This window comes from Peromyscus maniculatus, chromosome 1 (assembly GCF_049852395.1).
Source record: "Peromyscus maniculatus bairdii isolate BWxNUB_F1_BW_parent chromosome 1, HU_Pman_BW_mat_3.1, whole genome shotgun sequence".
Lineage (NCBI taxonomy): Eukaryota > Metazoa > Chordata > Mammalia > Rodentia > Cricetidae > Peromyscus > Peromyscus maniculatus.
In genome coordinates this window covers 111,057,569-111,084,195 of record NC_134852.1, presented here as the reverse complement: position 1 = coordinate 111,084,195, position 26,627 = coordinate 111,057,569, and the positions used below count along the sequence as shown (strand labels likewise).

General features: G+C 41.3%; 1 protein-coding gene across 1 annotated transcript in view; it reads left to right on the top strand.

Moving 5' to 3' along the window:
- Ppme1 (protein phosphatase methylesterase 1) overlaps positions 1-26,627 on the top strand; it is a 58,999-nt gene that overhangs the window by 20,647 nt on the left and 11,725 nt on the right. Inside the window, exons 2-8 of the mRNA XM_006982148.4 lie at positions 5,784-5,877; positions 6,338-6,430; positions 15,680-15,737; positions 16,044-16,095; positions 19,542-19,696; positions 21,861-21,951; positions 24,254-24,319. Of these exons, the coding sequence (XP_006982210.1) occupies positions 5,784-5,877; positions 6,338-6,430; positions 15,680-15,737; positions 16,044-16,095; positions 19,542-19,696; positions 21,861-21,951; positions 24,254-24,319 (609 nt within the window). The remainder of the gene's footprint in view (positions 1-5,783; positions 5,878-6,337; positions 6,431-15,679; positions 15,738-16,043; positions 16,096-19,541; positions 19,697-21,860; positions 21,952-24,253; positions 24,320-26,627) is intronic.

Below are 26,627 nucleotides of genomic sequence, written 5' to 3'. Positions count from 1 at the left end.
GGCTCACAACCACCTGTAATGAGATCTAGTGCCCTTTTCTGGCCTGCAGGGACACATGCAGGCAGACTACTGTGTACACAATAAATAAATCTTTAAAAAAAAAAAAAAAAAAAAACAAAAGAACCTGACTTCAGAGCCAGGCTGTTGTCCATGAAATGTACTTAATGATCCTTCTGAAAGCAGTAGTTGTGTAGAAACTGCTTATAGGTATTCAGTAATCCCACATCTGTAAGAATGACTGACCTCCGTTGAATTGCCTTGATCTCTGTTTTGAAAATCAGGTCGAGTTGTTTCTGGACTGAGTTGATTGTTATCCTTACTCTTGTACTACAGGCTTGGTTAGTATAGCTTTGTAGTGTCTCATTTTCTTTTACTGGAAACCTTACTAGGTTTAAGTAAGGGGGATTATATTTATTAGCCTCCAAGCCATTTAATAGTAGTAATAATGGATATATACTGAGACACCAAGCTTAGTGTTATATTCTCATTGGCTCATTTCATTGTGTTAACAGATGTTAATTAGTGATGTGTCCGATTCTGTGAATACATGGGGGAATGTCTTCCTCTCAGGGATCTCACATTGGTGCTAAGTTGCACCAGCTGGAGAACTATGGCAAATATAGAAGTAAAATCTTTTTAGAAATGCATAAAACAGAGCAAGCTAGTTTGAGAGTAATGAGGAGGCTACTTTAATCCTCATGCCAACCTGTATAAAGCTGACGATACAGTCCCATCAGACATGGAGAGGCTTGCCTTATAGAAATTAAGTGATATGTATATGTCACACAGGAAACAGAATTGGGTTTTAAAAATAAACTTATTAGTTAACAAATGAAAAATAATTGCAGGTTTAACAACTATTTTTAAAAAGTTCATTATCTTGTCATTTTCTTTTTTCCTTCTTTTCTCTAGAAATAAGTTGTTGGGGGTCAAAGTTGTGGTCTGTAGCTCTTAACCCAGTTTCAAATGGGATTCCTGGAGCAGCAGAATTGTATATGCACTGGACCTGCATGTGTGATCTTCATGGAGTGTCCACAGCTCTTAACAGATTCTGAATGTGGTCTGTGATCACAGCGAAGATCCGTGAGTTAGACAGAAGCCAGATTTGCCTTGTGTCTCACACCACACTTTGTTCCTCTCTGCAAGAGAGGAGCAGGAAATAGAAATTGTTTACTCATTTGATTAGGTTTAAAATAAATTTTATTTTGACATAAAGTAATTTTGTATGCACTGTCCTATCAAAGTAGTTATTTTAAAATAAGACTTAATAATTCAACTTTAGAATTGATTCTGATTCTGTCATAAATTCCTCATATTGTAGACACTCCTGAGTTTTGTTGGTTACCTTTTCAAAGGTCAGTTCTTTCTTTTTAATTCCATTGCGAAGCAAGGCTCCTACCCCTTCCTAACAAGGTGCTTATAAACATATTTTCTTCCAGAATTAATGTCATCTTGCACTTTTATCATATGGAATTTTATCTGTATATTTTATTGGCCTCTCACTTCCTGTACTATCCAACGCCTCTTTGACTTTTGGCGTCCCACAAAAACATACAGACAAACGTACATAGACACAGACACCCCCCCCCAAGAACATACATACCTTCTCTACTTCATTATAGCCAACATTCTGTCCTTCTCCTACCATATGCTTTGAATTGTGCCGGCTTCTCTTAGCTCCCCAAACTGAGGTAGCTGTTCCCGCTTCTTCCGGTTAGTGGTTCTGTCTGCCGTGTCTCTTGCTGCAGACTGTCTGGTGGCTCCTATTCCCTGTCTTCTGGTTCCCTGCAATACCTTGCTCACTCCTCCTTTCCACGGCCCACATTCTGCCCTGCAGTCCCGTAAGAATAGTGTTTCTTTGAAACCTCCTTTTTATTTCCCCAGCTGGAAGTCATCTTCTTTCTTTAAGTGAGCGTCCGTCCATAGTACTTTAGCTGTACCCTCGGGGTTTTTAGCTCTTTATGTTGTATTAGATACTTACGGACTCAGTGCTTTCTTGAGACTAGAGACAGGATTCCTCATTTTGTAACTATGCCAGTATTTCCCCACACCTCACTTCAGATCCAACTTTAAGTACAGGTCTTGGCAAATTTTTATTGAATGAATACCATTTTATTTTAAAGTAGAGTTTAACCTTGTTATACTTTTGAAAACTTTTATTACTTCAGAATTCTTAAATTTATTCAATTAAAAAAAACCTCAGGGGCTGGAGAGATGGCTCAGCGGTTAAGAGCTCTGACTGCTCTTCCGGAGGTCCTGAGTTCAAGTCCCAGCAACCACATGGTGGCTCATAACCATCCGTAACGAGATCTGGTTCCCTCTTCTGGCCTGCAAGGACACATGCAGGCAGAATAATGTATACATAAATAAATATATTTCAAACAAACAAACAAAAACCCTCAGCAATTCATTTTTAAAATTATAGCTAAAAAGGTCTATATGGGCTGTAATGGCCATAACGTAACTATACACAAAATAAGAATCTAGAACTGTGTGTGTGCATGCACACATGTGTGGAAGCCAGAGGTTAGTGTCAGGTGTCTTCCTTAACTTCTGTCCACCTTATTTTGAGACAGTGTCTCTTTCCAAACCTGGAGCTTACTGTTTGAATTAGGGTGGTGGGCCATCGGGCCCTTATCATCCACCTGTTACCGCCTCACTGTTGCCGGGGCTACAGATGTGCACCGCTGCTCCAGCCGTCACATGAACTCAGGTCCTCATGCTTACCCAGCAGGCAGTTTACCCACTGAGCCATCTCCCCAAACCTAAAACCACTTTTTTTTTTTTTTTGGTTTTTCGAGACAGGGTTTCTCTGTGTAGCTTTGCGCCTTTTCCTGGAACTCACTTGGTAGCCCAGGCTGGCCTCGAACTCACAGAGATCCGCCTGTCTCTGCCTCCCGAGTGCTGGGATTAAAGGCGTGTGCCACCACTGCCCGGCTAAAACCACTTTTAAAAAGAACCCAAACTACATTTCTCAAATGCAGGGTGTTCTGGCCTAACTAGAAAACAAAGATTTAAAAAGTTCCTTGATACTATTTCATGTATAAATTGTTTGCTAAATCAGCTGAGGCCTTGGAATATATAAATAATTGTGTGTTCACAAGCAGACACCAAAGATGTGCTAGGACATCTCCATGTGTAAGAGCAGCCTCTAGCAGTCTAGAGCCACTAACTGCAGAACCAGGTAGGCTCGTGGAGTTGGTATAAGTTGGAACCTTGCTTTGTGTTTGCCTTTTCTTAAATAGAGGAAGTCAGGAGTGAAGAGTCCTAGGATAACTTGTAATTTTACACAGTGGCTTCTCTTTAACTGATTCCTGGCCAACTCAGGAAGTTGCAGTGGCATTGGCACAACTGGCCATATTTACACTCTGAAAATGAAGCCTCTGATAATGTGGAATAAGTCCTTACTGGTTTTTATAAGTGCAGATGAGAATAGAAAAGAGAAACTGAAAAAGCTGAGAGTAATATATGTAGCATTGAGTGGCTTGAAGAGAGTTGGAGAGTGAAGAAACTGGATTTTGTTTGTTTGTTTGTTTGTTTGTTTGTTTTTAATTTTCTGGAGCTGAGGACCGAACCCAGGGCCTTGTGCTTGCTAGGGAAGGGCTCTACCACTGAGCTAAATCCCCAACCCCAAGAAACTGGATTTTAATCCTGTCACTATTACTTTCTAGCCATGGTTACTTTGCATCTCTAAATCTTTTTTTGAGCTGTGAAACTGGATAAAAACTACGTTTGTAAGGATTAAATAGAATCATTCAGTAAAGTATTTGGCTTGGTGGCTCACGGTGTGCACAGTGAAAACGTTGGGTGCCTTTGCTACAATGGTAGTGCTTTTACTACTTTGTTACAGGTATCACAGCTTACACTTGGAGCTGTAGAATCTGTTACCTGTGATAAGTTTGGCAGGTTGTGTTGTGGTTGTGAAATGAGCATATGCATCCTTGTGTTTGTGAGTGACTAAGGAGCAAGTGGAATTAGATGTTCTGCTTCTAGGGTTCCCATGGGAATTCCTGCATAACCCCAAATGAAACAAACTGGCCAGGGCTGGAATTAACAACTTCAACTGAGGCTTTCATTCTGTTAAAAGATAGACCTATCCATTTGCTCAGCAACTCCCAGCTGCTGGGTATGTAAGCAGCTATTGGCAGTTGACAGCTGCTGAGAGAGGGAGAGGCATGTTTTTAAGGATGTAACCCTGTGGAGTCGTCCCTATGCTAATGGAAGAGCACACATCCAGGAGTATATGGGCAGCACCAACTGTGCTCGTGGGTGTAAGAAAAAGGGGGGGGGGAGATACGTACAGGTTGGGTGAGTTAGGGAAGCTGGAGAGATCTAGGAGGACTGTGGGAAGGGAAGAATTAAAAAATAGTTTAAAATTCTGAGAACCAATAAAAAAATATTATTTCACTTAGTCACTACAACAGAAAGAGCTTGATTAGTTTGACCAGTTTCACACAAGTAGTAGAATGCATATGGTGTTTGTCTTTTATTTAGTGGTACGTCTTGGTTGTTATTTTTGACAGGGCCTCATGTAGCCCAGGCTGGCCTCTAACTCCCTATGTAGGCAAAAATGCCCTTGAACTCCTCCTGGCCCTCATGCCTTCTCCTCTCAGGTTTTGGGATCACAAGCTTTCACTGTCACACCTGACTCTTGGGGACACTATATATCCATGTGTAAACAATCTTACTGTTCAGCAGTCCCCTGTTAGAATTAAGTATTATTTCTGTTTGCCACAAATTAATCCCCTGTTGATGATATTTAGGTTCTTTCCAGCTTTCTGATTATGACCAGTACTCCACTGACTAGAGAGTCATTTCACCGCTGTGTAAACAGCTCTAGACACGGCTGTCATCAGTCGGGCGTCTGTGAAGGTTGTCCTTCGGCTGATGGGGAACGTGAAAAAGTGTGAGGTTAGAGATGGGGAAGAGTGGTAGTGACTAAAAAGTTAGAGATGGGGAAGAGTGGTAGTGACTAAGAAGTTAGAGATGGGGAAGAGTGGTAGTGACTAAGAAGTTAGAGATGGGGAAGAGTGGTAGTGACTAAGAAGTTAGAGATGGGGAAGAGTGGTAGTGACTAAGAATAATCAGAATAGGAGTGAAGTGAGAGGAGTGAGCCTGTGTACTAGGGTCACTGACAAGAGTAGATTTTGTGGGGGCTGGAGCGTGGCTCAGAGGTTAAGAGCACTGCTCTTCCAGAGGTCCTGAGTTCAATTCCCAGCAACCACATGGTGGCTCACAACCATCTGTAATGAGATCTGGTGCCCTCTTCTGGCCTGCAGTCATACATGCTGTATACATAATAAATAAGTAAATCTTTAAAAAAAGAAAAAAGAGTAGATTTTGTGATATCCATAGCTAATCAGAGTTTATCCATAGTTAAAATACATCAATGACTTCATTGTATAAAATCTTTTTGTTTTGTTTTGTTTTGTAGATAGGGTCTCACTATGTAGCTCTGGCTGTCCTGGAACTCACTATGTAGACCAGGCTGTCCTGGAACTCACAGAGACCTGCCTGCCTCTGCCTCCCAAGTGCTGGGATCAAAGGCGTGCGCCACCACACCTAGCATTGTATAAAATCTTAATGTTTACTCTTAAATCTGTTTGGGCTTACTTAAATACTGTATATGGTGCTTTATGAATTCTTTGTGTCTTTATGAGAAAACACTCTTGCTATTTTCAGTTTGGATTTACAATTAGTATCTATTGAGCAAGATTTTGCCGCCTTGTGCATAATAACTGTTATTTGAAACAGCTGTCTCTCTCTTTTCTCCCTCTCCTTAGCCCTGGCCGGAAGCGGGACTTTTCCCCTGTCCCGTGGAGTCAGTACTTTGAGTCAATGGAAGATGTGGAAGTGGAGAATGAAACTGGCAAGGATATATCCTCTCAAAGAGACTGCCTCAGACTAAGGGCAAGGTGCTAAGTCAGACTTGGGTGCTCTAAATGTCCTGTGTTCCGCTGTCTGTGCCCATCTCTCCATCCCCCACCAGTCCTTTACATAGCATGGAATGTTACCTGTAAGCCTTTTACAGAATCTTTCTTTGGCTGCAGTTGTCTGACACATGGGAAGGGATTAAGGATTAAATTCCTGAAAGTAATACTCAGTCTAGCAAGCTGAAGTGACCAAGTTCCTAGAAACCAAGTCCTGAGTCCTCTTAAGGAAAAAAGAAAGAAGGCATACTGACATTGTGCTTCAAAACAGTCTTGATGGCTCAGGAGCATCTGCTTAAGTTCCTTTAAGTCTGCAGTTTTCCTAAGGTTATTGCCTGTTTGGTTTTTTAAATCAGTATATTATGATTAAGACAAACCTTAAATCTGTTGTCTTTAACTGTTCATACACTTTCCGAGTTTACAAGAGTGGTTCCGAGGGTCCGGTCCTGCTGCTTCTCCATGGAGGAGGCCATTCTGCCCTTTCCTGGGCAGTGTTCACGGTAAGTCGTTGATACTAGAACCTGGTGTTGTGTATGATTAGTTTCTCTCGGGTAGACTTGCCTAGTTCTTTCCATGCTCATTCATTGCTTTGGGAGAAGGCTAGGAGGGAGTAGATTGCAAAGCTTTAGTATTGTGTGCTCAAGGTCCCCTGTTCTTTAAGCTAGAGGTTCTTGTAACATTTTGTATATATATGTGCACTGGGGCCAGGGGTATGGAATTTGTGGCCCGTCAAAAGTAATTTAAATATTAGATGAGTAGACATTTTATTTCAGATGTTTTAAATATGCCTCTCACTTTGTTTTTTTCAGAGCTCCCATGGTCCCTTACACATAGAGATGTTTTAGAAATAGTTGGAAAATATTTCTTATTTTTTGACTATTTTTATCATTTGGCAGTTTCATACATGAATGCAATGTATCTTGGTCATATCCAACCCAAATCCCTCCTCCTACTTCTTCAGCCCTTCCGATACTTGCACCTTCATGTCTTTTTAAAGTAACCCATTGTCTAGTTAGTGCAGCTTGTGTGTGCATGGAAGTGGGGCCATCCACAGGAACCTACGCAACCTAATAGTGGCCACATCCCCTAACAGCCATCAGTTGCCAATAGTGCCTCAGCTAGGGGTGGATCTTCATGAACTCCTCTCTCATCCATGCTGGAATAGTAGCTGTCTTTTTTTTTTTTTTTTAGAGTAATGCTTTATTTTATTTTGCTTTAAAAAGCAATTTGTATGTGTGTATGCACATTTGTACTTTTGAACTCTTGGGAAATAATGCTTAGCTTGTGGTGGTCGGGTCTACAGTACAGCATGTGGGCTAATATGAATATTACCCTTTGTAAATCTTGATCACATCTTTGACTAGAGGATAAGGCAGCCTACGTGCAAGGAGATACTTCTAAGAAAGATACCAGCAACACCTGTGTATAAAATGAAACGCTCTCTTCTTGTGTGTCGGGCAAATGTACACACTTCCTCTGTTTACCGCTGAAGGACAAAAAACTAGGTACCTGGAGCCAAATGGTCGTGAATCACAACCCTAAGTGTTTCCCTTTGTTCCTGGAGGCACACAGTTGGGATTCAGTGTTAAATCCTTGGCACTAAAGGATTTGACTCTTGTTTGCTGTTTCCTTCTCTTACGGTAGGCTGTGCTTATCATTTGCCTGATGGTGCCAAGCTCTCTCATGTCTCTAGACCACTGCTGCCAAATAGATCTGTGTAAATAAGTTTTTCTAGTAGATATATCACTCAGTGAAATTATCTCTAAGCATCTTTTGTTTGTTTGCTGGGCAGCCGTGGCTCACGCTTTTAATACCAGCACTTGGGAGGCAGAGCCAGGCAGATCTCTGTGAGTTTGAGGCCAGCCCGGTCTACAGAGTGAGATCCAGGACAGGCACCAAAACTACACAGAGAAACCCTGTCTCAAAAAACAAACAAACAAACAAAAGAATATTTTGTTTGAATCATTGTATCCAAAATGATACATCTTGATCATCTCAACCAGGTAATCAGTATAAAAATTATTGACATTGCTCAGTCCTTTTTTTGTTATCACCAGTAACACAGTACCACATATGAGGTGGTTTATAAAAGGTTTATTTTGGCTCATAATTATTTTATCTGGTGGTTCCTTTTTTAATTGATAATTTTATCTCATACAATATATTTTGATCCTATTTTTCACTTCTCCCAGTTCCTCTCATATCCTCCCTACCTCCCTAATGATCCAATTTTATGTTCCTTTTCTTTCTCTCTTTCAAAATCAAAAACATGAAATTAAAAACAAAACAAAATAAAAACTCATGAAAATGAAAAAAATCAAAACAAGCAAAAGACCAATAGACCAAAAAAAGCCCAAACAAAGCAAAATTAAACAGAAAGTCTACAAAAATACCATTGAGTTTGTTTTGTGTTGGCTAACTACTCGTGGCCATGGGGTCTGCCCTGAAGTGTGCCTGATCTACCCCGTGAGATTCCATTGGAGAAAAGTGATCTTTCCCTTTGCCAGAGGGTATCAACTATAGATAGCTTCTTGGTTAGGTGTGGAACCCCATGTCCACTTCCCCGTCAATGCTAGGCCCCCATCTGTCAGTCCTGTGCACACTGCCACGGTCTCTGAGCTTCTGTGTGCATTAGTCCTGTGAGATCTGGAAGACGCTGTTTCCTTGGGGTCATCCATCCCTCTGGTTCTTAGCGTCTTTTCACCTCCTCTTCCCTATAAATCCCCGAGCCTTGCTGGGAGGGCTTTGATGAAGATATCCCATTTAGGACTGAGTCTTCCCAAGTCTCTCACTGTCGTCACATTGTTCAGTTGTGGGGGGCCCTTGTGTTAATTCCCATCTACTACAGAAGCAGCCTCTCTGGTGTGGTTGAGCAGGGAAGCACTGACCTGTGGGTCTAGCAGTATGTCATTAGCAGTCAGTTTATTGTGTGTTCCTTTAGCAGAGTAATACTAGTAGGTTTTCCCTAGGCCCAGGGCTTCTCTAGTCTCAAGTTCTTGGCCACTTTGGCAGTGCCACATATGGTTCCATCTCATGGAGTCGGCCTTAGAGCCAATCAGAAAGCGGTTGATTGCTCCTGTAGCATTTGTGCTACTATTGTTCCAGTATATCTGGTGGGGAGGTCACTGTTGTAGGTCACAGGGTTTGCAGCTGGCCAATATTGATGGTTACCTTTTTCTTCCTGTATTTTGTGCAGAGAGTACCTTCCAGTACCATACATGCTAGTCAGTAGGGATGAAGCTTCTAGTTAGGCACAAGATCACCTTGTCCCTGTTCAAGTGGGACATAGTAAGTGTTGTCTTCAGCAACGGGGCCTTATCATCAGGTTGTGAAGAACAATCAATAGCCTCCTTGCTGTTTGGGAGTTTCCCTGGAGCCACTTTGGCTGGCTTAACAAGATGTAACCATTCCTGGCACTGGAGGTTTTACTGGATGGCATAAGATGTCTAGTTGGGACCTTGTCTTCCCCATTACTTGGTGACTCCATTTAGATTCCTTTCATATCCGCATATGTTTTAGGAAGCTTTACAGTAGGAGGATTCCATATGGCTTTTCACATGCTCTTTAGTGTTAGTTGTCCCTCCCCATAGTCCCTCCTTTAGTTTTCCCTCCCATCCCCCCCATCTTACCCTCCCATTTCCCCCTTTGTCTCTCTATAACACCATAGTCTATTTCCTCTTCCTTGGGAGACCCTCTCCTCTCCCCTAGTCCTTTACTAAGTACTTAACCTCTGTGGTTATTTGGACTGTAGCACACATATTAAAAGTTTAAAATTTAAGATCCACATATAAAAGAAAACATACAATTTGTCTGGTTATCTCACTCATGGTGATTTTTCCCCCAGCTCTATCCATTTACCTGCGAATTTCTTTCTTTCTTTTTTCTTCCTTCCTTCCTTCCTTCCTTCCTTCCTTCCTTCCTTCCTTCCTTCCTTCCTTCCTTCCTTCCTCCCTCCCTCCCTCCCTCCCTCCCTCCCTCCCTCCCTCCCTCCCTCTCTCTCTCTCTCTCTCTCTCTCTTTCTTTTTTCATTTTGAGACAGAGTTTCTCTGTGTAGCCTTGACTGTCCTAGAACTCTCTCTGTAGACCAGGCTGGCCTCAAACTCAGAGATCTGCCTACCTCTGTGTCCTGAGTGCTGGGATTAAAAGTGTATGCCACCACTGCCCAGCTACCTGTGAATTCATAATTTCATTTTTCTTAACAGTTGAATAATATTCCATTATGCAAACGTGCCACATTGTCATTTCTCATTCATCTGTTGATGGACATCTAGACTGTTTCCAATTTCTGGCTATTAGGAATAGAGCAGCAGTGAACATGGTTGAGCAAATGTCTCTGTAATGAAATGTAGAGTCCTTTGGATATATACTCAAGAGTGATATAGTTGAATCTTGAGGAGGATCGATTCCCAGCTTCCTGAAAACCACCACACTGATTCCACAGAGGTTATACCAGTTCCGACTGTCTATAGCAATGAGTAGGTAGTCCCTTTCCCTCGTCCTCATCAGCATGTGCTGTCATCAGTTTTATTGATTGTGGCTAGTCTGCCTGGAGTAAGATGAAATCTCAAGGTAGTTTTAACTTTCACCTCTCTGATGGCTGAGGATGTTGAACATTTCTTTAAGTGTTCTTAACCGCTTGTGTTCCATCTTTTGAGAACTGTCTACTTAATCTAGGCCCCATTTTTAAGTGGGTGTTTGTTTTCTTGGTGTTCATGTTTTTTAGTTACAGATGCTAACCCTGTCAGATGTGTAATTGGTAAAGACTTTCCCGTCCCGTGGCTGCTCCTCGGAGTGACAGCTCCTCTGAGTGACAATGTTCTTTGCTGTGCAGAAGCTCTGCAGCGTCATGAGCTTCCATTTATTAGTTGTTGGTCAAGTGCCTGCACTGTTGGTGTCTGTTGAGAAAGTGCCTTCCTGTGCCAGTGAGTCCAAGCCCATTCCCCACTTCCTCTCCTCTCATATTCAGGGCGTCCGGCCTTATGTTGAGGTCCTTTATCCATTTAGATTTGAGTTTTGTGTGCAGGGTGATAAATATGGATCTGTTTGCATTTTTCTACATGCAGAAATCTAGTTTGACCTGCACCATTTGTTGAAGATGCTATCTCTTTTCCAGTGTGTGTTTTTGGCTTCACAAAATTGAGTGTTCACAGATATATTTACGTATGTCTGGGTCTTCAGTTTGATTCCATTGATCAGTGTGTCTGCTTTTATGCCAATGCCATGCTATTTTTATTACTATAGTTTTATAGTACAACAGGAAGATCATGAGTTTGAGAGTCTGGTTTACTTAAGACCCTGTCTCTTCCAAATAAATAAAGCTACATAATTCAGTCCTCAGGCTCCTCTCTCAAGGTATTTAATCTTTTCCTAATCATTTTCTAAGGGACATGTCTCTAAACACTATCAACAGATTAAGTTTTAGCTTCCTAATTCTTCACTGTAGAGATTAAATTTTGACATGTGAAGCTTTGTGGGGAGGGGAACCCTCAAACCACATCTGAGCCACAGCAACATGTATTACATTGCTCGTTATACTATCTTTTAAATCCAGTATGTAGTTTACAGAGCACACCTCACTGGAGGCGAAAGTCATAGCTTATGTCTGGTATATTGTACTTAAGGAATGTTTTGTTCTTGAGTTAGTAACAGCACTGGTGTGTGTTGTAATGCAACTGCACAGATATGATCAGGATGTGTGATCAATAAGTTAGGTCATAGGACCCTGTAGAGCAGACATTGCTTTATCATTCTGGAATGTCTTCATATAATGCCTGTTAGGGAGTCGATGTTTAGTACTCCTTCTTTAAATATGTTGGTGTCATTCCAAACAGTTGAGAAGAGGTTAAATGTTGGTTGCTATATTCTGTTTAAGAAAGCAGGAATATGTCTTTTTGTTCATCTAATTTTCATATGATTTTTTCAAGACTGGTCTTACTATTTAGAATTCACAGAAATCTGCCTGCCTTTGCCTCCTACATGCTGGGGTTAGAGACCTGCATCACCATGTCTGGCCCCTATGTCTTTATTAAATAAGTCATTTATTTAGTCTTTACCAAGTCATTGGTAAAGAAAAACCCCAAACTCTAGAACACATGGCCAGTGCATAAAGGGACAGGGGAAGAGGTGAGTACTGTGATTGGGGTGTGCTGCTAGACACTCAGATCCTTGAGCACAGACTGCCTTACTCAATTTTGCATGCCTTCTGCTTCCCCTATCTAGGAGAATTATTCCACAGAGTCGTACCATATTCTGTCTTGTGGACATATCCTGTGTATGTGATTACTCACCCTCAATCATGTCATCAGCCATGTCTCTCATGTTGTAAAGTGCTTGGCTCTATTTCTGCCATTTGCTATAGTTCCTGTTCACTTTTAATGGGTTGATAGTCACAGACATAACTCTAAAGCTTGAGGAATTCTGCTTTGGAGTCAAGTCAGTTGCTAGAGAACTGGCTTTCACGTGACCATTTTTATTTAGATGCTTAGATTGTTAGTTCTAGACAGATTTTCCCCTCAGCTTAGGATCTCTAAATATGCAATTTCTTTTGTTAAATGGTAGAAATATTTTGATAATTGAATCAGTGTCAAAGTGTTCTACTGATTTATAACTAACAGTGTTTGAAAATGTCTAGTACTTTTGCTAAATATAAAGAATCTGACAGATAAGAATGATACTTTTAGTGAATCACACTGACTGCTAATGAAGATATTTCTCCATGCGTTTGTTCTTCATCGTATTGTTTTATGTCATCTTCACATGCCTCCTAGAATTTGGGACCAGTGAGCCACAGGGATCAACTAAAATAAGAAAAAGAAGCAGCCGCATCTCCCTAGACATTTTACTTTTGCTAGACACCCTGCTCAGTGCCTAAGTGACTGTGGTCTAGACACCCTGCTCAGTGCCTAAGTGACTGTGGTCTAGACACCCTGCTCAGTGCCTAAGTGACTGTGGTCTTGCTTAATTTTCCTGTGACTCTTTTAGTTTAGGCAGGTGAAAATACTGAAATTTAGAGAAATCCCACAGCTGTGACAGCAACAAAATCCAAGCATACCTCTCTCTGAGTGGACAAGAAGTTATACATTAAGAGCATGTACATGTTTGTGAGGATGCTTATTTCTCCCCATCTTCAATATTGGTCAGTTACAAATACTGTGTCATATTTTTTCAGCCTACTTCTCCAGGCTGAAATTATCTGAGATAATTTATAGATATCAAAGCGATCTGATTCCTCCACATACATGCCTTGGAGACTAGGTCTTGCTGTTTAGCTCAGGCTGGCCTTGAACTCTAGATCTTCCTGCTTCAGCTTCCCCACTGCTAGAATTCCTGGAATGTGCTGCCCTGCCTTCTCTGCCCAGATCTTTCTTCCAATCTTGTCTCTAATTCTCTATATTTAGGCTGCCCACAGAGTTCCAAAACTTACCAATTGAGATAAGCTTGTGCCCTCCTCTGGTTCCCTTAAATCAGAATCTCTAGTGGGTTGGTTGGTTTATCCTGTATTTCCAGTGTTCCTCGGGGCTCCTTAGGTACTTGTGTCAGGCAGCAGGGTTGAGACTGCTGTGCTGTTGCCATTTAGTGGCTCTCTGGCCCTGGGAGACACTAACTCCTTGTGAACTCACCCGTTACAAGGAGATACTAACTAACTCCTTGTAAACTCTTGTCCCCATAAAATGATGAGAATTGTGTCTGAAGAGTTCTGAGGAGGAGGATGCACTGGAAGCACTTAGAGGTGAATGGTAGCCTTGGCAGTTTTGGTAAATATTTGCTGCTATTGATATAGTGTTGGTAGCACAGATCCCACTGAGGAAACGGTTGCAAGAGTCTGGTTCTTGCTCTTTGTTGCACGAATCCTAATTGGTCTTATAATAAAAGCCTAGAGATATCAGGGTAAAAGCTGAAAGATCAGAGAAGCAGAGCAAGCCACAGCCACCACCTCTTACCTCACCACCTCCTCAGCCTGAAAAAGAGCGAGTTCCTGTCTTCTCCCACCTTGTGTTGCTTTCTCTGCCCAGCCATATCACTTCCTGTCTCAACCTTCCTAGCACTGAGATTAAAGGTGTGTGATGCCAAGTGCTGGAATTAAAGGTGTGTGCCACCACTACCTGTCTGGTTTCTCTGTGTAGCCCAGTGTGGCCTTGAACGCACAGAACTGCAGATGGATCTCTGCCTCTGCCTCCCGTAGGATTAAAGGTGTGTGCCACCACTGCCTGACCTCTATGGCTAACTCTGTGGCTGGCTCTGTCCTCCCTCTGATCTTCAGGAAAGCTTCATTTCTTAGATTACAAACAATATGTCACTACAGCTGTTTTTCACTTACTTCATAAATAACAAAATGGTGCTGTTTGAAACAAGACCAAAGGTCACTAACAGATGTGCTCTCCCACTTTATCTGTAAAGCACGTGGTGTTCTGTGAATTTACTTTGCACTCATTGACTTTTCTCATCTGTTCTAACCATACACAAATGTGAAGAGCACCAGTGCAGGGGCATTGTCTGTGCTGTTCACTGCTGGGACCCCATTACTCAACTTGTGGTCGTTTTTGCATGTCATTTTAAAAGATTTATTTAAACAACTAAACAAGAACCTGCTTTGAATAGTCTTGTCATAGTTTTCTGATGGGCACATAATGATTATAAATCATTGCCTTCAGGCCAAAGGCCGGAATTGACTGTTATTGGCCTCAGACCTATCTTTTGCTTGTTTGTAATAAGTTTTTAAAATGTGGAGCAGTTAGACAGATTTGACAAAATTTTGTCCCCTAACTTTATATTCAAATTGTAGATTTGTTTTTGGCCTAGAAGGTTGTACCACCATCACAGTGCATCGGGTAACTCCAGAAATACCAGCTCCCTCGCAGGGACAAACAGCACAGCGTGGTAGGATGTCCGCGCTCTGTTGCCTCTGAAGAGATGCTCACTAGGAGTGAGAGAAGGAGAGAGGCTGCTTCTGCAGTGGACTCTGGTTTGTTTTCTGATGCGTGTTTACGTTACGTTGTTAACTTACCTTGATGCTAATTCGGGTTTTACTACTAACTTGTTATATGACCACAAACAAATGATTTCCTTTTTCTTGGTCTCAGTTTTCTCATTCTTAAAATGTGAAGGTTAGACTAGACAGTTACTTTATTCTTAAAAGATGGAGACAGCATGTGCTCACTGTGATGCGTGACTGTCAGAAAACCTGGTTTGCTGAGGAAGGAGGTATTTCAAGTTTCTTTAAATCTCTAAAATTGTATCTCTCCTGTGATAGTCATACTTCCCATCATTTTTATGTAAACTGTAGCTGCTGTGCCTACCTTAGGTAAATCTCAGATTTCATGACGCTCTGATTTTAGTGTAATTTTATGACTCATGTGTCGTGTTCATGCAATTCCTAAGCCAAAATAGTATTTCAGCTGATTCATGGTCCTTATCTAGGGGATTCAGGCTCTAAAATAAAGAAAAGCTGCTGGGGTGTGGATGAAAACCTTAGGCCAGCGTCTGGAAGTGCTTACACTGTGAGGAAAGCCTAGGAAGAATGGCGATTTAAGGAGGGGTTCAGATAAAGTTTGTTTTTAGGTTGGAGACAGAGTACACTGTATACAGAAACACAGAAAATCATTGTTCTTTTATTATACTGAAAAGGAAACCTTTGGGATACGACGAGTTTTTAGTTCTCTCGGGTACCTTGAATTATGACCGCAGTTCATTTGACAAAGCCGTGGTAACGGCAAAGCCCGCATCTTCCCTCTCTGTTCTTTTCCTTCCAGGCAGCGATCGTCAGTAGAGTGCAGTGTAGGATCGTAGCTCTGGACCTTCGGAGTCATGGTGAGTCCAGCGCGTGGCCACTGACACATGCGGTCACCCAGCCCCTTCAAGAAGCCCAAGTGGTCGCAATGTTAGTTGGCACAGATGACCTAGTGTACCCTGTTTGGGTCTTTTGGAAGGAATCCTAGCTTGTAGGTAGACTGCTATAACTATCCTCTTCAGAATAGCTAACCATAAAGATTTATCTGGAATATAGAACATCCCTGCTAAATCTATCTTTAAAATATGTAAAGTCCCCATTCCATTACTCTTGGGTTTTGTGATTCCTGCCATTGAAAATTTATCTGAAAACTATTTTCTTTTTAGGAGAAACTAAAGTCAAGAACTCTGAAGACCTCTCAGCAGAAACGATGGCAAAGTAAGGAGCGAACCCCGATAGATTGCCTGGGTCTTGTCACCGCTGGGAACAGTGGTGCAGTTTTATCTCGCTGCTGGTGAAATGGTTTGACAGTCGGTAACACACAATTCCGCTCTTCTCTCTTCTCAGTTTATCCTCACTATTCAGTCTCAAAGACCACCTCCATCTTTCTCCGTGTATCCAGGCTGATAGTCATCACTTAAAACACTTGAAAATTGTTTACTTTGTGTAGGCTTCTGAAAAATTCCTTCTGTTGGTAGAGCTGAATGGAATGTGGGCATCTTTTATGGACTCATATTTAGAAAAATATTCTAGTACAAGAAGCCTTGAACGCGCACTAAGGTAGCCTGTATGCATTTATTGTCTAGTATCACAGGAAGGTGAGGACAGGCTATGAAGAATACCTACTTAGAAACTGGGCCTCTAAGTCAAGTGTTGTCTATGCCAGAGCTCTCAGTGTGTTCGCTCACATGAGAACTAGCAAAAATTGCAGGGGCTTCGGCCCTACCTGAGACCTGCTAAGTCGGCATTTGTAGCACTTAAATCTAGGCATATAATATACTTAAAATATTTTTTTTATTTATGGGTATGAATGTTTTGCCATATGTTAGCCTGGTGCCTGCAGAGGCCAGAAGGGGGTGCCAGATGCCCTAGAATTGGAGTTTCAGAAAGTTATGAGCTGTAGGTGCTGGGAATTGAACCCGTGTCTTCTGCTCTAACTGCTGAACTCGCTCTCCAGCCCTGGTATTTATATTCTTAAAATATTCTGTCAAGGAATCTGACAGTCGGTCCTGTAAATGGTATTTGAGAACTATTGCCTTTCATAAGAATAAATTCCTAAATTCTCAGTGATTGATCAGTCATCTTTAGCTTGGGTAAACACACCTTTCCTAAGCTTAGATATGATGTTGTTGATGCATTTTTGTATTTTTATATATATGAGCGCTTTGTCTGCATGTACTCCTTTACACCAGAAGAGGGCATCAGATCTCATTATAAATGGTTACAGCCACATGTGATTGCTGGGAATGAACTCAGGACCTCAGGAAGAACAGCCAATGCTCTTTTGTTTTGTTTTGTTTTATCAAGACAGGGTTTCTCTGTGTAGCTCTGACTGTCCCAGAACTCTCTGTTTTGACCAGGCTGGCCTCAAACTCAGAGGTCCGCCTGCCTTTGCATCCCCAGTGCTGGGATTAAAGACATAACCACCATTGCCTGGTTGCAGCCATCTTTCCAGCCCATTGTTATACATTTTAAACCCTGCCTACCTTCATATGTTAACAACTTTCATAGAGAATGTCTAACTCAGTTAATGCATATTTTAAGAGGTGGAATTCGATGCCTTCCAGAACATTTTATTTTATTTATTTTATCCTTAGCAACTGAACTTTTGTTAGAATTGTGAAATATTCTGGAATTTATATATTGATATTTGCTCTAAATTTTAACCTTTTTAAAAAAAGATTTGCCCCCAAATAAAAGAACCATAACACACATGGGTTGAGATTAATTAATTGACTCTCTAGTCCATGTCTGTCTTTGTGTAAGTACACATATATATCTTGACACGAGAATGAGCCTACGGGTTTGGTTTTTTTTTTTTTTCCGGTTTTATCATATTGATTTTACTTTTCTGAAACTGTATAAGTCACCTACATTACTTGTTCCAGAGACTATTCCTTATCTAAGTCATCTCTGTTCCTGAAATTTACTGGTGGTTTCTGAGCCAAAGCATCATGGTTTTGACTTCATGTAGTCACTCTGGATCCACAGTGCTGGATTCCAAGGGAAAGGGCTTTAAATATACTAAATGTGGTAGCAGAAATCAGCAGCTTTTTAATTTATTTTTATTTTTTTACTTTGGTGTAAATGCAATGACATTTTGGTAGACCCAGTAAGCTTAATTGCCTCGGCTTTGTCTGCAGCTGGTGAATGTATCTGAGTTTCTTCCTGGTAGAACAGTCATAAGGACCCTTTCAGACAAGGCTCTGAAGACTTACATCAGTTGACACAAAAAGCTCATAGTGCATGATGGGCACTTGCCTTCCATTGCTGTATCACTGAGACCACAGATTTGGTGGAGTCATAAAGAATGTTGGTTTATTTAGGCTCCAAGTTCTAGAGGCTGGGAAGTCTAGAGCCTGATGGTAGTCTTGAATTATACCATGGTGGAGGATTTTACATGGTGAGATAGCTGTGAGCCAGAGAGAACGCTCTTTATAACAGGTGATTCACTCATTAATCTGTAAAGGGGTTAATCCACTCATGAGGCAAGCCCCTTATGACCCAGTCACTTTTGTAAGTCCTGCCTTTAACTACTATTAACTAGAACAAAAGCCAGCAATAATGAACACTGAATACCCTTTTAGTTCTGAATGCAATGCTGAACTTTTATCCATGTTTGTTCTTCCAACACATACACTGCAAACTTTCAAATAATAATAATATCTGAATTTGAGAGAGACGTTCAGTGATCATAGCAACACTGAATAAGTTATAGTTTTTCCTTCCACTAATATCACTTTGCCTTTCACAGGGTGTCTTGTCTTTAGAAGCAATGCTGCTGTGAAGGAAGCTTTGATTTCTTTTCTTTTTTCTGAGTCTTTTCTTTTGAATAGTCCTTTAACTTTTATTTATTTTATTTTATTTATTTTTTTAATATATTGGTGGGTATATCAGAAAGGTGGTTACAGGGAGATGAGAGAAGCTTTTTTTTTTAAATTGTATTTATTACGTATACACACACCAGAAGAGGGCACCATATCCCATTATAGATGGTTGTGAGCCACCATGTGGTTGCTGGGAATTGAACTCAGGACTTCTGGAAGAGTAACCAGTGCTCTTAACCTCTGAGCCATCTCACCAGCCCGTCCTTTAACTTTTAGGTAACAGTTTTACATTCACTTCTCACTCTTTGCTCAAAGTAACTCTTACAAATTGTCCTCTGACTTCCATGTGTGCCATGATGTACACACACACACACACACACACACACACACACACACACACACACGCACGCACAAGAGTAACATACATAAACTGAGGCTGATAGTTATCTTATTACTCCAAACTTCTTTGTATCATATATGGGAAAACAGGCTTAGAGTAAATTATTTCTCCAGAATGCCAAGCTTAGGTTAAACATACAGTTATATGTTTATATGAATGTACTAGATGTGTAGGGGTGATAAAAGGTTGATATAAAGAAAGATCAGAAATTGGGGTTCTTAGTCTTTAACCTGCCATTTATCTGGAGAAGTAGGTGTGTGGCTCTCTGCATAGATACTAGGAACCATGTAAGCAGACTCACATAGGTGTGTTGTAGGGTGGCTCTGTAGATCTTTACCATTCCCCACAACTATTATTTGCAGTCCAAAAGAAGGAACTGAGAAAGAAAGCTGTTTTGGGTGTCCTCCATCACTCTTCAGATTTCTCTCTCTTTGCAGAGATGTTGGCAATGTGGTTGAAGCCATGTACGGGGACCTCCCTCCTCCTGTCATGCTGATTGGGCACAGCATGGGCGGAGCCATTGCAGTGCACACAGCATCAGCTAACCTGGTGCCGAGCCTCTTGGGCCTCTGTATGATTGATGTTGTGGAAGGTGAGTTTTCTTAAGACTGACCGAATCAGATTCAGTAATTTAGAAGAGACGTCTCTGGTACATTATCCTTGGCCGTATTTATTCTCAATTTCACTCATCTTGAAGTATGCCCCTATGTCTTTGTACCTTTATAAAGTTATGCATCCATTTTCTATGTTATCAGAAATGCTTCATTAACACCTTTTTATGGCTGTATGGTATTTCTAATCATTTATATCTTTTAGTTTTATTTGACCATTTAGAAAGAAACTGCTTTTTCTTTTCTGACTTACCTTGAGAATCTCACTGCTGCTTGTACAGGCCAGCTATATTCACTGGGGTGTGCCACACAAGGAGTAGATACCAGTAGTCAAGAATTACTGAGAGCCATAGTGGAAGCTGGCTTGTGTTACTCTTCAGAATGTTCTTAACTGTATCTTTATTTCACCGAAGCATCACTGAATTCTGCTATTACCAGGAGCAAATATATAGAGTTGACTCAGTGTGTTAGTTTTGGCCACTGTGACAAAATATCTAAGATAAGCAACTTCAAGGAGGAAAGTTACATTTTGGCCACAGTGTTAGAGTTTAGTCCATGGTTGGCTGGTCCATTGCTTTTAGAATGTGGTGAGTCAGAACATCACTCAGAGGGAGACTAGGAACAAACTTGCCAGAGCTTGCCCCCAGTTACCTGCATCCTCTAAGTGGGCCCTGCCTCCAAACAGCCTGTTCAGTATCACTCAACAATGATTAATCTATGGATGAAGTTCATGTCTTTATTGTCCAACCACCTCTCGATAGTGCAATCAGCTGAGGGCCAACCTTCAATACAGAACCTCTCGGGGAGGATTCTTCCTGTGTAAGCAATGCCATCTGTCACTGTGAATGTGAAGAGTATACGAGTATTATTCTCTTGATAATATAGGCATAGGCAAGGATTTATAGGACTCCAACAGCACAGGAAATAGTCTGAAAAAATAACTACTGGAATTCCATGAAGCTAGAAAGCTTCTGTATAGAAAAAGAAACAATTACCAGAGTGAAGAAGAGATGGCCTTCAGAATGGAAAAGGATCTCTGAGAGCTAGATCATACTGAGGATTAATTGTGTGTGTGTGTGTGTGTGTGTGTGTGTGTGTGTGTGTGTGTGTGTGCAAAATTTAACACCAAAAAAGGATATCATCCAATCAGTGAATGGGGGAAAAAAGCTTCTCAAAATATAAATTGCCGATAAAGAATTTTAAAAGTGTTCTATATCCTTGCCCATCAAGGAATTGCAATTTAAAACTGTTTTGAGATTCCACTCACCCACTCAGGGATGATACTTGTCATCAATAAAATAATTGATATTGTTAAGGATATGGGGAAAGAGAGACTTTTATTCACTACAGAATAAAATTTGTGTAAATTTTATTATTTAAATATTTAAATTTACTGAAATGTAAATTTATGTAACCACATTGGAAATCATAATGGAAGTTCCTCAAAAAATAGAACTATCATCTGACCCAGCTCTACTTTTTTTGGATATATACCTGAAAGACTCCTTAAGTCAGCATCCCAGAGACTTGCACATCTGTGTTTATAGCTTCTGTGTTCTCAGTAGCCAGGAAATGGAACTAGTCTAGATGTCCATGATAGACGAATAGATAAAGAAAATGTGGTACATATGCACAATAAAATGTTATGCAGCCATAAGAAAAATAAAGTAATGACATTTGCAGGAAAGTAGATGTAACTGGAAATCATTATGTTAAGCAAAATAAGCCAGACTCAGAGAAATATCATGCTTTCCCTCATTCGTGGAAACTAAATTTAAAATTGTGTGTGTGTGTGTGTGTGTGTGTGTGTGTGTGTGTGTGTGTGTGAGAGAGAGAGAGAGAGAGAGAGAGAGAGAGAGAGAGAGAGAGAGAGGAGGATATCTTACAGGGGGCGAGAAAGGTAATCTGGATTATATATGATAGGAGAGCAAGAGTGGACTTAACTGGGGGGAAAAAGAACCAGCTGGAGTGGGGCATGAAAGGGGAGCCAGGAAGCAATAGAGAATAAAGTATAATGACATAGACATGGTGAAACCCAGAATTTTGTGTGCTAACCTAAAAAGGAAAAATGAGTACTTAGTAGAATTACATGGCAAGAAAACAAAAAAGTTTATTGATGTGGTTAAAATTTTTGTTTAACATCAGGTACAGCCATGGATGCACTTAATAGCATGCAGAATTTTTTACGTGGTCGTCCTAAAACCTTCAAGTCTCTGGAGAACGCTATTGAGTGGAGGTAACCTACAATAATAAAATTGAAAAAGCTGTTTCAATTGTAAATGTTATGTTGTAGCCTCCCTCTCTCCCTCCTTCCTCTCTCTCTCTCTCTCTCTCTCTCTCTCTCTCTCTCTCTCTCTCTCTCAGTCAGCTCAAGTACTAAGATAAACAGAAGGTGACTTTCTAGGCCTTTCTGTGATAGTATGTAAGGAAATAGTTTTAAAGCAGAGTATTTTTTAAATGTTTTATAATTGCCTTGGTCATCTGCAAAGTGTACCTTCCTAATACAGCATCTCTTAGGATATTAGTAATTATATAATTACTGCTCTCTAGCTAGTTTTTGCCCTGAAGGTGAGAACTTGGACCAAGTGATCTCCAAAGCCTTCTCCGCCTCTGAAGCTCCTGGTTCTAGATTCATTTTTTGTATTTTACGTAAAATGGTGAAGAAACAGCAAGTGGAGGTTCTGTTCTCCAGAATGACAGGACAGGTGCAGGTTCTGTTCTCCAGAATGACAGGGCGGGTGCAGGTTCTGTTCTCCAGAATGACAGGACAGGTGCAGGTTCTGTTCTCCAGAGTGACAGGACGGGTGCAGGTTCTGTTCTCCAGAATGACAGGGCGGGTGCAGGTTCTGTTCTCCAGAATGACAGGACAGGTGCAGGTTCTGTTCTCCAGAATGACAGGGCGGGTGCAGGTTCTGTTCTCCAGAATGACAGGACAGGTGCAGGTTCTGTTCTCCAGAATGACAGGACAGGTGCAGGTTCTGTTCTCCAGAGTGACAGGACGGGTGCAGGTTCTGTTCTCCAGAATGACAGGACAGGTGCAGGTTCTGTTCTCCAGAATGACAGGACAGGTGCAGGTTCTGTTCTCCAGAGTGACAGGACGGGTGCAGGTTCTGTTCTCCAGAATGACAGGGCGGGTGCAGGTTCTGTTCTCCAGAGTGACAGGACGGGTGCAGGTTCTGTTCTCCAGAGTGACAGGCAGGTACAGGTTCTGTTTTCCAGAATGACAGGACAGGTTTGGATTTGTGGGGAAAACAAAACAAAAGAACCTTAAGTAGCTTTTATAAAAATTGTTGACAGAATTGCCTGTGGCTTCTGTTAAAGGGTGTTATCACTGAATATATTCATTAGTTCAACTGATAATTTTATAAATCTGTATGAAATTTACTTCGTGCTAAAAGATGAAGATTCAAAGATGCGTGGGACATTTCTGCTGCTCTCTGCAGAAATAAGTCTTGGTATGAAAGCTCCTGGACTCACTGAGCCATCTCTTCAGCCTCAAACTTACTTTATAGCAAACCTCCTCTTTTCTTTTTTTTTTTCAAGACAGGGTTTCTCTGTGTAGCTTTGTGCCTTTCCTGGGACTCACTTGGTGGCCTCGAACTCACAGAGATCCACCTGGCTCTGCCTCCCGAGTGCTGGGATTAAAGGCGTGCGCCACCACCGCCCGGCCCTCCTCTTTTCTTTTAAGATTTGTTTTTTTCATTTATATGTGTGTGTCACACAGATACACAATTGCCAGTAAAGAATTGTGTGTGAGTGCCCACAGAGGCCAGAAGAGGGGTCAGATCCCCTGGAGCTAGAGTTACACATGGTTGTGAGCTGCCTGATGTGGGTGTTCTGGTCCCTTGGAGTACAGCAAGCACTGTTTAACCTCTGAGCCATTCCTCCAGCCCAGTGAACTGCTTTTGTGATAAAGATCTTAGCCTGTTCCTGAAGGAAGTGCCTAACCTGATGATGTCTTAAAGGCCTCATCTCTACTGTTACGAGCTTTGGGTGCCCATTCCAACTAGAGCATCTTTTTCAGGGCCCTGGAGGCCGTCCGTGGTCTGCCGCCAGCCCTGCTCTGTCCCAGTCCCCCTGTGCACTTCACGGTGTTCCTTCACTCAGTACTCTCAGAATCCTCCTCCTCCTGACTCATTCCCAGTGCCTTCAGCTTCACATCGAGCCAGCCGTCCAGCTGTCCAGCTGTCCACAGTGCTCTGCTGTGCCGTCCTTTTGGGGTTAACTTCTCCTGTTCAGTCCTCAGTGCTGTGAACGTGGGCAGACTTTTTCAGCTTCCTCATTGGAAATAAAGCACTTCCTGAACCTGTTCTATCATATCAATGCTATCTGTGTGTCCTCTGCCTTCTGTGCTGTTCATGAACCCTCTGAGATGCTGAGGTTTCTTGACTTACGGTTGTAATAGCCAGGGAAAGAGTGGCCGTTGTCTGCACATGATGACTGCAGCTTTCTGTTAGATCCCACAAAATCTCAATCATTCCTTCCTGGTGTTGTGCTGAGCTGAGTCTGAGTAACTCTCTCCTTTCCTCCTTTCCTAGTGTGAAGAGTGGCCAGATTCGGAACCTCGAGTCTGCCCGAGTCTCAATGGTCGGCCAAGTCAAACAGTAAGTCCTTTATTATCTCTTTGCCTGCTTAGAGGATGAAAGACAGAGGAGAATTGGGGCTCCTTTGTTCCCACACTTGTAATGCCATGCTGCAAAATGTCCTCATTATTTTAGATAAAATTACAGATGAGTTCTGTTAGGCCAGCCATGAGATGATTTTCCTAGTTGTTTTTTCTGTTTTGTTTTTAGAACCCCTGAAGCCTGGTCGTGTTTTCTTTAACCACTAGATTACATTAGCACAGCTCCTGTTGTTGGAGTGGGCAAATTCCAGTGAGGAAGCATTTAAACTAAGTATCCGCTCTAGTGGTCCTGTGTTAGGGCTATGGTGTCAGTGAGCCGAACCCTGTATGAAACCCAAACCCAAGTATGAAAATTCTGGCAGAGCTAGAGTAAAAGCTAGATTCAAAGGCTGAGCTAAAGTTACTCAAGCTAATTGATCTTTCTTGATGGATTTGCATGAGTCCTTTGTATAACCACAAAATAAACGTTGAGAAAACATCATTCATTAGGCCAGACAGGAGTGCTGGAGTTAGATAATGGCGTCATGGAATGCTCATTATTGCTAGGGACTGTCAGCGTATTTAATGTGCACGGTCTTGTTTGTAAGATCTTGAATTCTGAAAAAGTACATCTTAGTGTAACTCAGGGAACCCTAGTGTGATCAGTGCCATTTGTAGTGCTTTAACTGTGGCCAGTCTCATTTAGTCTGCACGCCTGTTTACTTCCCCTAAGCTCAAATAGTGTGAGGCAAACTCCACCCCGACCTGATTCCTTCTGTAAGAATTCCTTAGGCTCTGGAAGAAAAGAGTAAACATAATAATAATGACATTATCACACCTAAAATAAGAATGTAATGGCATTAATTAATTACTCTAAGCAGTAATATCTTATTGTCTCAAATTTTTCTAAATTTTCTGATTTACAGATAATAATTGTATGTGTGCATATGTACTTGGGTGTTATTTCACTATCATGTATATTTTATAATGATTAATTCAGAGTAATTAGCATATCTATCACCTTGAATATTCATTTCATGGTGAAATCACTCAAAATCTTTTCTGGCCTTTTGGAAATATGTGCTACATTACTGTTAGACTTAGTTGTCCCGCTGTTTAATTCACTTTAAGTGAAAAGTGAAAATCAAAATAAGCATGAGCAGTCTGCTGACGTACCTCTTGAGGGTCTGAACGTGCAGGTTCTGCATTCTCTCCCTCCTCCCTCCTCTGCCACACTGCCTAGTAGAGTTTTGAGGAAACTAGTTGGCCATGTAGAATTTCCCACAATCTAGATTTGTCAAACAAATCCTTCCACTGTATTCAGTATTGTCTTACGGGTGAGGAAATGGAAACTCAGACGTAAAGGACTCTGGGAGACCACAGCGAGTAGAGGATAGAGCTGAGATTTAAACTGGTGTGTTTGACTTCAAGGCCTGTGGTGTAGAGTTCATGCCTACAGAAGGTAATTTCAGTAGTAATATTAGGGAGAGAGAATGTAAAAGTTTGGTGCAGGTATGAGATTGTCCACTTTCAACGCCTAATATTTTGAAATCTGATGATGTGAACAGCAGTAAAGCATTTTGTGAAGAAGCTGCATAGGTTATGTATAGAAGTTCAATGGTTTTAAGTTTTATTTCAAGTCCTATTTCCCTTTTTCACTCCCCCACAAAAAAAAAAAAAAAAAAAAAAAAAAAAAAAAAAAAAAAAGGCTGTGTGGTGGGAAGGTGAGGGTGGGAAGGGCATGTCCATCCTTCAGTACAGCTGTGGAGGTCACAGAACAACCTAGGATGACTCTCTGCTTCCATCTTTACATGGGTTCCTGGGCTGGATTACCTGGGATGGAATACGGGTTGTCAGGCATCTGTGGCAAGTGACTTCCACACTGTGCTGTCTGCCTGCCTAGGTGTGAGCGTGTGTGTGGCTGCGCATGCTCCTGTGGTCTTTCTGCTCTTATTAATCATGGTGACACGACCTTGAGCTTTCTTGTCCATGGGCTTTGGACGTCAAAGTACATGGTTTTTGTTATAATAATTTTTAAAGTCCCATTTGTTCTGTATACTTAATGTGAAATTTGACATCATCTCAAGTTTATTAGGATTGTTAGTGAGTGCTTAACATTGTGGACACACTTTACCCTGTTTTAATGCTAGAAAAGGAAAAGTTGCTGTTCATAAAAATCTCCCTTCAATTTAAAAAAAATTTATTTTAGAAATAATTTTTAGATAGTATGTCTTGATCATATACTTTCTTCTCCCTGACTTCTAACTCTCTACCCAATGTTATGTTATTTCTCTCTGTTTCAAAAAGGA